Source organism: Colobus angolensis, unplaced genomic scaffold (genome assembly GCF_000951035.1).
Source record: "Colobus angolensis palliatus isolate OR3802 unplaced genomic scaffold, Cang.pa_1.0 Scaffold59, whole genome shotgun sequence".
NCBI classification, from domain to species: domain Eukaryota; kingdom Metazoa; phylum Chordata; class Mammalia; order Primates; family Cercopithecidae; genus Colobus; species Colobus angolensis.
In genome coordinates, this window is record NW_012119487.1 from 571,364 (window position 1) to 588,344 (window position 16,981).

General features: G+C 33.5%; 1 protein-coding gene across 5 annotated transcripts in view; it reads right to left on the bottom strand.

The window, feature by feature from the left end:
• Positions 1-16,981, bottom strand: part of KIFAP3 (kinesin-associated protein 3) — a 161,358-nt gene that overhangs the window by 91,777 nt on the left and 52,600 nt on the right. For all 5 annotated transcript variants that reach the window (XM_011962270.1, XM_011962271.1, XM_011962273.1 and 2 more), the window contains 2 exons: positions 9,765-9,943; positions 1,786-1,948 (listed from right to left, as the gene is read on the bottom strand). In XM_011962270.1, the coding sequence (XP_011817660.1) occupies positions 1,786-1,948; positions 9,765-9,943 (342 nt within the window). The remainder of the gene's footprint in view (positions 1-1,785; positions 1,949-9,764; positions 9,944-16,981) is intronic.

A 16,981-nucleotide genomic window follows, 5' to 3' on the forward strand; every position in this document is an offset into this window, starting at 1 on the left:
AAAATGTTTTTAAAAAATTAACTAGTTTGTCAACAAAAATGTAACACTTTTGAGAAAAGTATTTGTACTCAGAGTAACATAAGTCAGCAACATTTATAGAATGTCTACTTCATAACGAATGATGCTGTTGATTAGGAAAATAACAGTAGACAACATTTACTAAGAAAATACTATGTGTCAGGTACTTTGCAGGCAATTCCTCACTTGATCTTCAAAAACTCTAAGTTGAATCTAGTTATTATCCTCATTTAAGAGATGAGGAAACTGAGTCACAAAGAGTTTGCATAACTTGCCCAAGGTCACATGGTTAGATGTAAACAGTCACAATTCTAATAAAACAGTCTGACTCAGGAAACTGAGCTCCAAAAGAGATAAAACATTAATTTATATATTGGGTATTATGTCTTATATCCCAAAATTTACTACTTGTTAACAAATTATGAAGTGGGTATCACAGGAGTGATTTCTTAAAAATCTCTTTTAAATCACACATTTTATCATATGTTACAAGGCAATTATTTAATAAAAGTACATGACTAGAAACTGAACAAACCAAATAGACTATGAATTCCTTCAGGCCAATAGGTGTAAATTGTTTATCTTCATACATTGGGAAGCTGACCTAATACGTGACACATAATTATGTCAGATTTATAATAAGGGAAAGGTCACATGAATTAAATTCAAGATCAATCAACTTTACTCTTAAAGTTTTCCTTATTTATCCTCAAATGTCTACAATGCTGTGGTTCTCCAAAACCAATTTTTGAAAGTGCTCCTTAATAGAGTAACTTCTAAAATGTATAATAACACTGTTGTGCAGTATTTGAATACATGGAGAAAGCTGTAAAAAAGAATGAAACTGCAGTACTGAAACAAAGGAACAAAGAGTTAAGATATAAGTAACAATTTGCTTCTGGTTAAGAAAGGCAATGGCATTGCAAGTAGAGGAAAAAAGCAGATAAAACAGGTAGACAGGCACTTAGGCATAAAAGAGCTTGTTTAGCAAACTGCAAGTGTTTCAGTATGGTGATAGTGTAAAGTATATGCTGGGAACTGGCAGGAGCCCATAAAGATGGAAACTGAATAGTTTGTAAAGAGATTTAATGCCCTACTAAGAAAGCTAGCATTATGTTGACTGCACAATGTTAACTCTTCAACTCACCATCTTGCTGACAGCCGAAACAAAATAACCTATAAACTGAATTCTCCAATACAGTACTTTCTAAGTCATGCTATACAAAATACCCTTTTTAGAGGCCGAGGTGGGAGGATCACTGGAGCCCAGGAGTTCAAGACCAGCCTGGGTGATATGGTGAGACTCTCTATTTAAAAAAAAAAAAAAATAACCCTTTTAACTTAATAACAAAAAGTTTCCACAAATTAGCTCATTTTTAAGTAGTATTTTAAAAGTATAGCAGAATATAAGAACGTAAATGATACCTGCTTTTTTTTTCTTAAGAAAAATCCTGAAGATAAAATACTTTTTTCCTTACTGCTTCCTTGCTTCCTTATTTTTCCTTGCATCATTACTTTCATTTTGGCTTAGTATGGATAAATGAAGTCAAAGGGTTAAAAGTAGCTACTTTATTTCATTTCATAGCACCATGGAAATCCTGGTACAGATCATTTTTTACTTATTCTGCTTATTTTTATTCTTTAGTTTCCAATCAAAGAATGCAGACAGAATGCTTTCTGTTCAGGAGGCTTTTCAACACAGAGCTCAATTTTCTAGTGATGTTGGAAATTCCAGGCAACACTGTCATTGATTTTTAAAAAGCATACCTAGGAGTGCAGTGAGCTTGGGAAGCAGTCCAACTTGTACCATCTTATTCCTCAGTCCTGTGTCAAAGGATAGGTTTAGTAAAAGTCGGAGGGTGATATTCAGCAGGTCTTCATGCTCACAAGGTATCATTTTTACCAGTTTTTCAACAATATCCATTTCCACCTAAGTAAAATAATAATACAAATACAGTGAAGTTCTGCTGCAAAACAGGACAAAAATAATATAATTATTTTTTGTTTTTACCATAATGTATACCTATTTTATAATTATATGTTAATCTTATAGTCCATTTCAATCTGTAAACTTTGCTGAAATCAAACTTTTGAGGAGAAAATATATATGCTACACCATCCCCTCCTTCCTTCATTTAATTGCATCAACTGGAAGACAAATTACATTTGATCCTTGAAAACACTTTGCATTATTGAACACCACCTACTAAGTACCAGGTCTTATGCAAAAGATCTCATCTTGGTCTTCAAGGATTCCTCAGTATAAAAAGAGAGTAGGCTGGGCATGGTCGCTCACGCCTGTAATCCCAATACTTCGGGAGGCTAAGGCAGGTGGATCACGAGGTCAAGAGATTGAGGCCATCCTGGCCAGCATGGTGAAACCCCATCTCTACTAAAAGTACAAAAATTAGCTGGGCATGGTGGTACGCGCCTGTAGTCTCAGCTACTTGGGAGGCTAAGGCAAGAGAATCACCTGAACCCAGGAGACAGAGGTTGCAGTGAGCCGAGATCACACCACTGCATTCCAGCCTGGTGGCAGTCTCAAAAAAAAAAAAGTAGACAAATAGAATGAATAATGAAAATACAGTATGATAAAAACCGAATGAACAAAATGCTGTGAAAACAGCACGGACAGAACTACTAACTCACCTGGAAGAACAGAAGACTTCAAATTGGGAACAAAGTTAAAAAAAAAAAAATAAGAATTTGTTCTCTGGTTCAGAAAGGCAATGGCAATACAAGTTGAGGGAAAAGTCAGTGGATCGGCATTTAGGAATAAAAGAGCTTGTTAGGGAATTGCAAGTGATTTAGTATAATCATAGAATAAAGTACATGTTGGAGATTGGCAGAAGGCTATAAGACAGATCTACACAAAATCATAAAAGCTTTTAATGCTGTACTAAGAAGATTAACATTATTACACAGGTAGTAAAGTGTCCTGAAAGATTTTAAGTCCAGGGGGTGATGTGGTCAGATTTGTTCCTAGACTAGGAATACTCCTAAAATCCAAAGTTCTAGACACTAACCAAGCACCAACTTGTAAAAGGCCTATTTAAAAACAGCAATATCAGAGTCCTTTTCGGTACGGTCAATAAGGTAGATTATTTTCTGTTAACTGAAAAATGGAAAAAGAAGTTTAGGATGATGAAAACAAAAAATTATTTTAATTTTTGACATTTAATTTGAGATGGTATTCAGTGAATATTTAAAAATCATATAAAACTCAGGAAAGAAACTAGACTAAAAGTAATAGTTGAAACTTTGGCTAGTGGGCCTATCTGGCCTGCTATCTTTTCATTCAACCTATGAGCTAAGAACGGCTTTTGGCTTTTAACAATTTTAAATGGCTGAAAACAAAAATCAAATGAAGAATGATATTTCATGACATACAATAATCATATGAAATTCCAATTTCAGTTTTGATAAATAAATATTTACTGGAACAGAGCCATGCTCATTTGTTTACTGACTGTCAATGGCTGCTTTCATGCTACAACTAGAGCAGAGTTAGTAGTTGCAAGAGAGATCATAAGGCCTGTAAAATCCACAATATTGACTATCTGACCCTTTGTAGAAAAAGTTTGCTGATCCCAGCTCTAGAAGATCATAAAATTGCATTAAGAGAACTTACTTTATAGTCACAGAGGACAGAACTTATTTAGTAAAAGAAGCCCCGCATTCAGATTTTTTTAGTAATCAGAAAACTTTGGTTGTAAAAACATCTCATGCCTTTTAGTTACAAAGCAATGGCAAAAAAGAAAGAAATTTGAAAAAGTATTTATGATTTTTTAATCAAAGGATTTATAATTAATTGTGCTCTACTTTTTCTTTTATTGGAGATCTAAAATATTTATTTATACTACCCATTTCACATCTGTGTTGCAATCTTTCACTGACCTCATAAAAATCACATTAATAACTGAGCCCTTGATACACTTTTTTCCTTTCACTCCATGCCAAGGAATAAACACAATTTTTTTTAAATTGCTAAAGTGATAAATTAACACCTGATTTTTCCTTCAGACTTCTATCTACACTCCACAGCCACACTGTAGTCCTACCCTGGAGCTATTCATTATAGGGTATAATTCTATCGCCAAAGACTTTCAAAAATCAAACACAAAATAAAAGTTGCTTCTTTTCAAAACAATTGAAAAACCACTAATCTAGAAAAAAAAGATCGATATCTGAAATAAAACAGAGAAAATCACTTCAGCCTTTCAGACAAAGAGATAAAAAGGAAACAGTACCCAAAATTTTATGCCCATACATCTGATAGCATATAAATGAAATAAATTCCCTGAAAGACAAACTACTGAGCTACCACTCAAGAAGAAATAACCTAAACAGTCTTATATTTATTAAACCAATTTACAGAAAGAAAATCCCAGGCCTATGACTTTTTACTGGTGAAGTCTATTAAACATTTATATAGAAATAATACCAATTCTACACAAACCCTCCCAGAAAAATTAAAGAAGAAAGGATGCTTCCCAACTCATTATATGAGGACACAGTTACTCTAATAATAAAACCAGACCAAGACATTAGGAGAAAATAAAACAATAGAATAATGCCTCATAAACATAAAAATTCTCAAAAATAATTAGCCAATAAAACTTAGCAATATATATAAACGAGCAATATATCACAACCAAGTAATGTTTATACCCTAAATACAAGACTGGTAAACCTTCAAAAGCCAATCAATGTAACTCACTATATCAACAGTCTAAAGAGAAAAACCCATATGATTATCTCAGTAATAGATACAGGGAGGCATTTCACAAAATTTAACATCCATTCATGATAAAAAGTCTCAGGAAGCAAGAAATAGAAGAACTTCCTTAAACTGATAGCAAGTATCTAAAAAACCCTACTGTTAACATCATGCTTAAGAGTGAAAGACATTGCTTTCCTCATAAGATCAGTAACAAGGCAAGGATAGCTGCTCACACAATTCCTCCTCAACATCAAACAAGAGGGCATACCCAGTGCAATTTAAGGCAAGAAAAAGAAATAGAAATCATACGGATTAGAAAGGAAGAAACAAAACTTTCTATTTGCAGATAACACAATTATCCACTTAGAAAATCTCCAAAATCTGGCCAGGCGCGGTGGCTCAAGCCTGTAATCCCAGCACTTTGGGAGGCCGAGACGGGCGGATCACGAGGTCAGGAGATCAAGACCATACTGGCTAACACGGTGAAACCCCATCTCTACTAAAAATACAAAAAAAAAAAAGAAAATCTCCAAAATCTGTGAGTCAGTACAACTAAAAAGTGAGTTTAGAAAGTCACAGGACATAAAGTCAATACGCAAAATCAATTATATTTCTATATACTATCAACCAAAACCAGGAAATGGGTAATTTTTTAAAACTATCATTTATAATGGTAAAATACTTAAGTATAAATCTAAAAAAATACATGCAAAATATGTATGCTAAACTATAAATGATGGAAGAAATCAAAAAAGACCCAAATAAATAGAAACCTATACCATATTTATGGATTGGAAAAATCCAATATGGTCAATATATTGATCCCCTCAACAGATTCAATGCAATCCCAATGATTTTAAAATGTACATGGAAAAACACAGACTAGAATAACTCTGAAAAAGAATAACAACATTGGTAGCCTCTTACTGCCTGATTTCAATACTTACTATGAGGCTACAGTAATCAAGAGAAAGAGGTATTGATGAAAGTACAGACACTTAGATTAATGGAACAGAAAACAGAGTCTAGAAATAGAAGCAAACATATATGGCCAAATTTTCTTTTTTCTTTTTTTCATTTTTTTTTTTTTTTGAGACGGAGTCTCGCTGTCGTCCAGGCTGGAGTGCAGTGGTGCGATCTCGGCTCACTGCAAACTCTGCCTCCTGGGTTCACACCATTCTCCTGCCTCAGCCTCCCGAGTAGCTGGGATTACAGGCGCCCGCCACCACACCCAGCTAATTTTTTGTATTTTTTAGTAGAGATGGGGTTTCACCGTGGTAGTCAGGATGGTCTGGATCTCCTGACCTCGTGATCCATGGAAAGGCAATTTCAATGGATAAAAGCATCTTTTCAACAAATAGTGCTGGAACAACTAGATAACCATATTAAAAAACATAAATCTTGGTCCATATCATGCACCATATACAAAATTAACTCAAAATGGATGTATCATAGACTAAAACGACGATGACAAAAACCTCTATAAAACTTGAAGGAAACACAGGAAAAAATCTTTGTCAACTTGGGTTAGACAAAGATTTCTTAAATATGACACCCATATACAGTCCACTACATTTTTTTATATGCTGACTTCACGAAAATTAAAAACTTCTGCTTTTCATATGAGAATGAAAAGAAGCCACAGAAAAAATGCTTGCAAAACATATAACTGATAAACAACTTGTATCCAAATACAGAAAGAATTCTCAAAAGTGAGCAATAAGAAAATTAAGCAAACTAGGCAACATATATCCTCTCTGTTTTTCCTCTGAAAAACTGTCTAAAAGCAAGGCTGGTATTAGTTCACATCAAGAGTAAAATAAACACTTGATTTAAATAAATAATACTACCTCACAAATAGCTCAACCATCTCCTTATTCCTTTTATAAATAAAACTGCCACAAGCTTCAATTGTCACTAATTATATCAGGTGGTATTTTCCTTTTGAAAAAGCAACAGTGTATACATACACTGGTTGTTACAGCAAAACTTAATTTAAAAAGCTTGCAGAGTTTGTTATTAATTTTTTTTTTTTGATGGGGTCTTACTCTGTCACCTAGGCTGCAGTGCAACGGCATGACCTCCACTCACAGCAACCTCCATCTCCTGGGTTCAAGCGATTCTCCTGCCTCAGACTCCTGAGTAGCTGGTATTACAGGTGTGTGCCACTGCACCTGGCTAGTTTTTGCATTTTTAGTAGAGATGGCGTTTCAACATATTGGCCAGGCTGGTCTTGAACTGCTGACTTCAACTGATCCACCTGCCTTGGGCTCCCAAAGTGCTGGGGATTACAGGTGTGAGCCACCATGCCCAGCCGGTTATTAATTTGTATTTCTATTGCACAGAATAGAATGTGAAATATGTGCCATTAGACAATCAGATGTTTAAACACTAGACTAGCATTTAACACAGCCTTCTAGTCATGCCTTTTTGGTTGATAAAAACCCAATCCTGAGAGCTAAATTTAATAACTACCTCAATATGCAATGGTCTCAGGTCTATTTATTTCTTTCTTTTCTTTCTTTGTTTTTTTTTTTTTTTTTTTTTTTGAGACAGAGTCTTGCTCTGTCGCCCAGGCTGGAGTGCAGTGACATGATCTCAGTTCACTGCAACCTCCGCCTCCTGGGTTCAAGTGATTCTCCTGCCTCAGCCTCCCAAAAAGCTGGGATGGCCGACGTGTACCACCACGTCCAGCTAATTTTTGTATTTTTAGTAGAGATGGGGTTTCACCATGTTGGCCAGGCTGGTCTCGAACTCCTGACCTCAGATGATCCACATGCCTTGGCCTCCCAAAGTGCTGGGATTACAGGCATTAGTCATCCTGCCGGCCCTCCTCAAGTCTCTTTCTATAACACAGAACTTATAATTAGTATTTTTATTAAACAGTCTATGTAAAGTAAGGGTTTACCAACAATCTATCAGCAAGTTTGTTTCAGCCTTTAATTGTACCTTTCTCAGTGTTTCTAGAAACTAACATTTAAAAACTGCTTATTGTTAATCTTACTAAAAATGTCTTAAAAAAGAAAAAAAGACCTAAACTATTTTTCCCAGGAGGCAAAGAAGAGTAGGAAGTTCAGTATCTAGAGATCTGCTTTCTCAAGCAAATAAATGTCTTTGGTCCTCGCCTACTCCATCTGTGAAACTGGAAGGCTAGATTCACTAAATCTGGCCTTGGATTTAAGGTCCAGCCAAATTCTAAAAATCTTGATTCTACAGATGTCCTTAAATAAAGTGTATTTCTTCCACAATAAAAGGTAAAATCCATATCACCTATAGTAAAAATCTGGCTAATCAAATACTTCTCTTGATCTTAGAAGAATAACAAATTTTTCGGAACCTCAGTTTTTCCTTCTCAATAAAAAATGAGGTTTAATGAGACAATTTATATCATATATTCTAATTCTATGACCTTCCCAGAAAATAACTTTTAATAATAGTCAAGATCTTTTTGATAGAATAAACACATAACTGTATTAGTTAAATCTAACTCTAATACGTATATAATAGATACATGCTGATACAAATCAATTTGAATTTTGAAAAATTACTAAAAGTGAACTTAATTTGATCACATAAATAGAAGAACATACTTCAATTTATAGCAAGAGGAAGTAATTATTTAGCCATACTCTAACTACTCAGGACTGTTTATATACTACCATGTTATCACATTCTTCTTAGATATAAGTGAAAACAAAAAATGTGTTTGATTAATCTAAGAATAGTCAATCCCAAAATAATGTCAGGCACATCATGAACATAAATAATATATACTGATAATGAAAATGACAGATACTAAACATATATGGGGAAAATAAAATTTCATATATTCAATAATTATAATTCAAGGTACTTATTAAATCTGATAAATAAGTCTCAGGTTTTCAAAGGGCCTGCCATATCATTCACTATAGTATTAGCTACTTCCTAGTTCATTTGATTTTAAAATAAAATAGAGTAGGCAGACATACTATATATTTAGACTATCTAAAGGAGAAGCCACTTTTGCCAGTAATACACAGCCACATAATGATATATAGTTCTAAAAATTATCCTCAATGGAGTTAAGGTCAATGATCTAATAATTTCATTTATAGGAACCTGCTCCAAGAAAATAAGCAGAAATATAGACAAATATGTATGTACAAATATGTGCAGTGAAGAATTATTTGTAATAGATAAAATTGTAAACAACTCAGTTATCTGAAAACAAGGTAGGTTAATATATGATCTATTGACTATATTATTGTACATAACAAAGACTTTTTAACGACATGGTAAAAAGCTGATGGGAATTTGTATTTTATCTTTATATATTTCTATACTATGTATATTATACACAGGTGAAAATGATATATGCTCAACTTGTATTTCCCAAAGATCACTGCATCAACACAGTAAAAGATGGCAAATGAGAGCCTAGTATAATTCAATCAAGAAATAAAGAAGGTATGAACAAAGAGGGTATTAATTAATAAATTAATAAAGAGGGAATTAATACAATGGCACTAGTAATGAAAGGAAGAAATACTACAGTTTCAAGAGATTTTTAAAAAGCCAAATCAACAGGTTGTGGCTGCCAAGTAGAACAGCAGGTAAAAAGAAGAACTGTAGGTAACAAAGTGGAAGTATGGGTAACAATGAAGAGATCTGGCTAAATTTTAATTCCACAAACTGAAGTCGGAGATGCAGAAGGCAAAATAGCTTATAGTAAAATAACAAGATCAGGTGACTCTGAAATAAAATTTTAAATTTAAACAAACTTTCTATATATTATGTTTAATATAGCAAGATCCATTCTATATATTAGAAATGATTTTTCTTCAGAAAGCTCCAATCATCTGGAATATTGACTAATATGGAATACATTTCTTAATGAAGCAATATAAGTGAGTTATTGCTATTGTAAAATCTTTATTCAGAATTATCTCAGTAGGGGAATAAAGTGTTTAATTTTTATCAAAATATTTTAATTTGAAAATGGCAAACATGAAATATTTCAAGAAAAAGCTTTGTAAGTTACCATATCATTTTTATTCTCCATAAAAATGCTGAGTTTCTTCAAGAATGACACAACTAGAATTAGCAGCTCAAAATTGTCCCGATCAAGGGCCTTCACCAACATGTGAACTATGTTCTTGTTCCTCATTTTCAGTTCGGTACGAGTATCCTCAGCAAGATTCAGAAGCAAATAAAGAGCAACTAGAAAAATAAAATATATAAGAGTTAAAGAATTAGTAAACTGAATCAACAATTTAGAAAATTATTTGTACTCACCAAGGCAACAGAGATAGCCCTAAAACGTTAATATATTATTTTGAAAATTTTAACTGGTTAGTAATTGGTTAATTAAAAACCATTTATTGTTACTGAATGGGACGTGTGTGTGTGTGTGTGTGTGTGTTATTTAAAACAAAACATATATATAAAAAATAATTCATACAATGCTGAGGAGGACACAATAACCAAAATAAAACAATGATTCCTCTCCTCTTGGAGCTTAGAGTTTAATAGAAATCAAATGGCAACTAAAGGTAGATAAGTCAGGAAAAAATAACGCAGACAGGGGAAAATAGTTTTTATACATATAGAAAACAAGATAACATATTATAAAACTTTAACAACTAAAGTCTGCTGTGTTAAAAAATGCAATAATCCAAAATATACATTATAGCTACAGCTAAATTTGAGCCTACTAAAATCGACTTTTCATATGCAAACTGATTTTCTGTTAGTCACGGTAAGACCTTATGAAATTCAGTAATACAATTATTGCACTAGACAGAGTTGAAGTCACTGTTTGCTAGTTTTAAGTAAAATTTCTTTTAGATTTATATAATAAAAATGCTTAGATTCTCAAAGGAAACTTAATTCTCTTTTTATAGTGAAAACGATATTAACAGGTAATGTTTTCCATTTTTCCTTGATTGACAGGGAGCTTCAGAGTTCAATTTCTGTAAGAATTATATAGGCTTTTACGTTCAATACAGTCTTTCTGCTCTCTTGTGGCCTCACTGTTTTAGTGTTTCACTTCATGTATTCTTGCCAGCTACCTCTAAATGCTTATGAAAAGAAGAAATACATGCATATGCATATACATAAGTAGATAAACATAAAATTTATTTATTTAACAAATATTAGAGATGGAGGGTGGAAGGCCAGAAGTACCTATTGTATGCCAGGCCTGTTGATGTATAAAGCGTATTTAAATTCTAAAACAGTTTTATGAGGAAAGAAGTATTATAAAAATTTCACAGATGGGAAACCCTGATTCAAAGAAATTAAATAACTTTCCCTACCACACAGCTAGAAAGTGGTAGTGCTAAATTGAAATTCAAGCCGATCAGATCCAAAGCTCACATATTTACACTATTACATTATGCTGACTTTTTATACAAGGCACTGTCAAAAGTTTTTAGAATTACATTGAAAAAACAAACAGGCTTCTCTTTACAGCCAAGATAGATGTAGTAGGTTGAATATTGTCCTCCGAAAATTTATGTTCACCCAAAACCTCAGGATGCGCCTTATTTGGAAATAGGGTCTTTGCAGATGTAACTGGTTATGGTGAGGTAATAATGGATTAGGGTAGACCGTGAATCCAATGAGTGGTGTCTTAAGAAGAGGAGGAGATGACATAACAGAGACTGATAGACTGGGAGGAAGGCTATATGAAGACAAAGGCAGAGACTGGAGTGATGTAGCTAAAAGCCAAGAAGCACCAAGGATTGCTGGGACCCACCAAAAGCTAGAAAGAGACAGGAGAAGATTCTTTTCCAGAGCCTTCAGAGAGAACATGGGCCTGATGATACCTTGATTTTGGCCTTCCACCCTCCAGAGCTATGACAGAATAAATTTCTGTTGTTTTAAGCCATCCGGTTTATGGTAATTTGTTACAGCACCCCAGAAAATTAATAGGATAGGGTTTTAAACCTTTGCCTGACAACACCACGAAAAAACCTGACTGAAATACACAAAACAAAGATTTTCACAATAGTGGACACCAGACAATGAAGGACAGTAATCCCTGAGAGATAAGAAATAAATGAGATAGACCTATGTTTGCCCTAGAATATTGCCTTGAGAGAGCTTCCAGGTCACAACACAGTGAAGGAGAATCTAGGCAGAACCTGATAGTATCCCTGAGTTAAGGAGATGAAGCCAAGAATCCAGAGATGCCAAGGAGTTCACAGAAAAGAGTATTGAAGAAGAAAGAGCTGAGCAGAGGGAAACTCTGGAGTTCTAACAGAGGCCTCTCTCAAATATTGAGTATTGATGGGAGCATAGGAATTTAAGTGAGGCTGGGACAAAACAAAATGAGAGGAGTAGAAGAACAAAGCTGAAAATAATGCCTGCTTCTACCAACCATACTGGCAACCTCATACTTCATGCATTAGTGGGTAGAGTCCTCAGAAGGGTCTTGCCTCTGTAGTGGGAAATAACCAGCTTTATACTAAATGCTGCTTCTGTCCAGACTAACAAATTATAAGAGTAAGATCCAAGAGGATAAAACTGTTTCCAAGTAATTTAACTATGTTCCCAAACAAAACTCAAAGATATTTTTAGGAATAAAAAATCCACCTACAGCAATGTAAATTTCGCTGTCTTGCTTTTTTCTTTTTTCTTTTTTGAGACGGAGTTTTGCTCTTGTTGCCCAGGCTGGAGTGCAATGACGCGATCTTGGCTCACTGCAACCTCCACCTCCCAGGTTCAAGCAATTCTCCTGCCTCAGCCTCCCGAGTAGCTGGGATTACAGGCATCCACCACCACTCCTGGCTAATTTTGTATTTTTTAGTAGAGACAGTGTTTCACCATGTTGGTCAGGCTGGTTTCGAACTTCTGACCTCTGGTGATCTGCCTGCCTTGGCCTCCCAAAGTGCTGGGATTACAGGCATGAGCCACTGTGCCTGACCCTGTCTTGCTTCTAATCAAAGATTATCAGTCATACAAGAAGCAGGGAATATAACTCACAAGGAAGAGAAAAATGAACCAACTGCAACTGTCCAAGAATTGACCTAGAGTTTAATTATAAAAACGGAACATTATACGTTATATAACTGTATTCCAGATCTTCTAACAGTTAAGTAGAGACATGGGAGATATCACAAAAAACATTCAAACTTCTATCACTGAAAACTACAATGCTTGAGACTGTAAACTAGATGAAATTAACAGCAGTTTAGAAATAGGAGAAAAAAAGATTAGTGAAACTGAAGACATAATCACAGAAACTATCCAAAATTAAACACACAGAAAAACATGGAAAAAATGTAGAGTTTCAGAGAACTGTAGAACAACTTCAAGTGGCCTAATACATGTTTACCTGAAGTACTTGAAAAAATAGTAACAGAAACATTTCCAAATTTAGTGAAAATTATAAACCCAGAGTTTCAATAAGCTCCCTAAACTCCAAAAACAAGAAACAGAAAGAAAATTACACCAAGGCCTGTCATAATAAATTGCTCAAAATGAATGATAGAGAGACAGTCTTAAAAGCAGTCCAAGAAAAAAGAGACCTTATATTAATATATAGACAAAGATAGCATGACAGCAGACTTCTCATCAAAAACAGCGCAAACAAGGCAACAATGGAGCAACATCCTTATAGTATTAAAAAAGGTTGTCAACCTAGAGTTCTAAACCCAGTGAAAACATTTCAAAAAGATAAAAATATTTTAAAAATAATACTTTTTTAGACATACAAAAGGTAATTAACCACTGGTAAATATGTCCTACAAGAAACATTACAGGAAATTGCTCAGGCAAAAAGAAAATGACACCAGACAGAAATATGGATCTATGCAAAGGAATAACATCAATGGAAATGGTAACTCTACAAGTAAATATATAAGATTATTTTCTTAGTAAATATATATTTAAAATAAAATTGATTATTTATATAAAATGATAATGTGTTATAAGGTTTTTTGTTTGTTTTTGGCTTTTTTTTTGAGATGGAGTCTCACTCTGTCACCTGACTGGAGTGAAATGGTGCGATCTTGGCTCACTGCAACCTCTGCCTCCCAGGTTCAAGTGATTGTCTTGCCTCAGCCTCCTGAGTAGCTGGGGACTACAGGCGTGTGCCACCACACCCAGCTAATGTTTGTTTTTTGGTGGAGACAGGGTTTCCCTATGTTGCCTAAGCTGGTCTCAAACTCTGGACCTCAAGTGATCTGCCCACCTGGGCCTCCTAGAATGCTGGGATTACAGGTGTGAGCCACCACACCTGGCCTTGTGATAGGGTTTATAACATATGTATAAGTATAATAAATGTTAGTATTAGCATAGAGGTGGGAGAGGGAAGAAGTGATTGTAACACTAAGCATGAAATGGCACAAAATATTTGACAGCAGACTTAACTTATGATAAGTTAAACATGTATCACTTGTAGGTAATTATGATTAAAGATGTATGATATAAACCTTAAAGCAATCAATAAAATAACAAAAGAATTATAGCTAAGCTAACAATGGAAATAAAATAGAATTTTAAAAAGTCTCAAATTCATATGAAGGCAGACAAGAAGGAAAAAGGAGGAAAAAGACACATACACACATGCAAAGCCAATGTAAATGCTATTCATAAAAAACACACTTAATATAGACATAAATATATTAAAAATATATAGACAAATATATCCCATAACACTAGTCACAAGAAGAAGTAGATTAACATAAGAAAAGGTAGATTTTAGACCAAAAATATTACCAGCTATGATGAAGATCACTTCATATTGATAACAAGGACAATTCATCAATAGTACATCTACATCCTACACCTTTATGTCCCCAAGAATAGAGAGCTTCAAAAATACATGTGGTGAAAACTGGTAGAAGTGTAGAAGCAATAAATAAATCACAATTATAGTCAGAGATTTCAATATTACTCTCTCAATAATAGAAAAAGTACAGGAAAACATCAACACATGTAAAGACTTGAACATCAATTATTTGGGGAAAAAAGACCTCCCTTCTAAATAACCCATGGGTCAAAAAAGAAACCAAAAGAGAAACTGGAAAGTATTTAAACTGAATGAAAATGAAAACAGGACATATGAAAATCTGTGGGATGCCATCAAAGAAGTGCTTAATAGGAAAGTTTTAGCACTAAATATCTGTACTTGAGAAGAAAGGTCTTGAATAAATGACCTCAGCTTCCATCTAAAAAAAACCAAAAACCAAAAAAAACAAAAACATAAGAGCACATTAAACCAAAGTAAGCTGAAGAAAAAAAATTATAAAGATCAAAGTAGAAATCAATGGAATAAAAAATTGGTAGGCCTAAAAGCATCTGATATCAAAATTTTCTATAAGCTATGGTAATGAAGACACTGTGCTACTGGCATCAAAACACACAGAAGTGATGGACAGAACAAAATAGGAACCCAAAAATAGACATGACACATATGGACAAATGGTTCTGACAAAGATATAAATCAATTCAGTAGATAAAAGATAGTGTTCTCAAAAGTAGTACTTACATAATTAGTTATTCATATGCAAAAAGAATGAAAAACTTTGATCCATTCCTCACCCCATATACAAAAATTAACTCAAAATGTATTATAGGCTTAACTAAACTCTGAGACTATACAACTTCTAGAAGAAAACATATGACAAAATAATTGTAACTTTAGTTAGGAAAGGATTTCTTAGATACAATACCAAAACCATGATCGAAAAAACACTAAGCTGGAATTCATAAAAATGTAAAATTCTGCTCTTAAAAAGATACTGTAGGAGAATGAAAATTTTTGCAAATCATGTATCTGATAAATGCTTATATCCAAAACATGTAAAGAATATATATCTAAAACAATCCAATTTAATAATAAGGCAAAAATTATGAAGGCACACTTCAACAAACAGAGATAGCAGATAAGCACACCAAGAGATGCTCAACATAATCAGTCACTACAGAAATTCAAATCAAAACCACATACATTCATGGTGAGAATACGAAAACGACTATTATAGAAAAACATCTGGCAGTTTCTTACAAAGTTAAACATACGCCTATCATATGACTCAGCCATTCCATCATTAGGTATTTAACTAAGAGAGAAGAAAGTGTATGTCCATACAAAGACTTGTAGACAAATGTTCACAGCAGCATTAAAATTGCCAAAAACTGGAAATATTCTAAATGATCATCAACAGGTGAATACAAAGAAATGCTATTTAATAACAAAAGGAATAAACTATTGATAAATGCAATAATATGAATGAATCTTTAATTATGCTGAGTAAAAGACAAAAACACATACATACTACATGATTTCGTTTATATAAAACTCTAGAAAACGCAAACTAGCCTAAAGTGACAGAAAGCAGATCAATGATGACTTGGGATTGAGGAAGAAGGGAGAAGGAACAAGGAAAGGGAGAGATTACAAAGATGCATGAGGAAATTTTGGGAGCGATGGATATGTACTTTATCTTGATTATGGTCACCATTTCATGGGTATTTACATATGTTAAAATTTATCAAATTATATACTTTAAAATTATACAATTTATTATCTATCAGTTATACCTCAACAAAGCTGTTAAGAGTATGCAATATCTGCATAAATAAAATATTTGGTTAGAAACAGAGCTTAAACTTTTGCATGTTAAAAAAGTCAAATTAGGTCTTCGAAACTTTTACATGAAAACAATTGCTTTCTTGAGATCTGATGCATTTTGGATTACATGCTAACACAGATAATACCTATTATTTTCTAACATATTTTAAAATGAACTTTTGAAAATCTGACATTTTCTCCAACAGGCTGAACTAAATTACTTGGCTTCAAATATTTAAAAAACTCAGTGTAGTTAAAATTGCTAATAATCTTCACAGGACGAAAATATTTTGGGAGTTAACAAGTATTTCCATATACAAAGTCAGTCAAACACCAATGAACTACATGAATCATCAGTCAAGTAGAAACCAGGAATTAAATTCACACTTAAAAGTCCCATGTCATTATCACTAACCACCATAAGAGTTTACATCTTATCAGTAACCAAAAAACCATACTATTGAAGTTTTAAATCTCTTAATAAAGCTAGAGACAAGGAATTCTTTTCTATTAAACAAGAGAAATATTTTAAAATTTTTATATCAATTTCCTAGGAGAGCAATAAAATAATTCACTTTATAAAACAAGTAAGTTAGGGTTGAAGAAACAAAGATTGTTATTGAAAAGGTCACACACTAGATTTAAAAATCCTTTCTTAGGAAATAAATAATAAG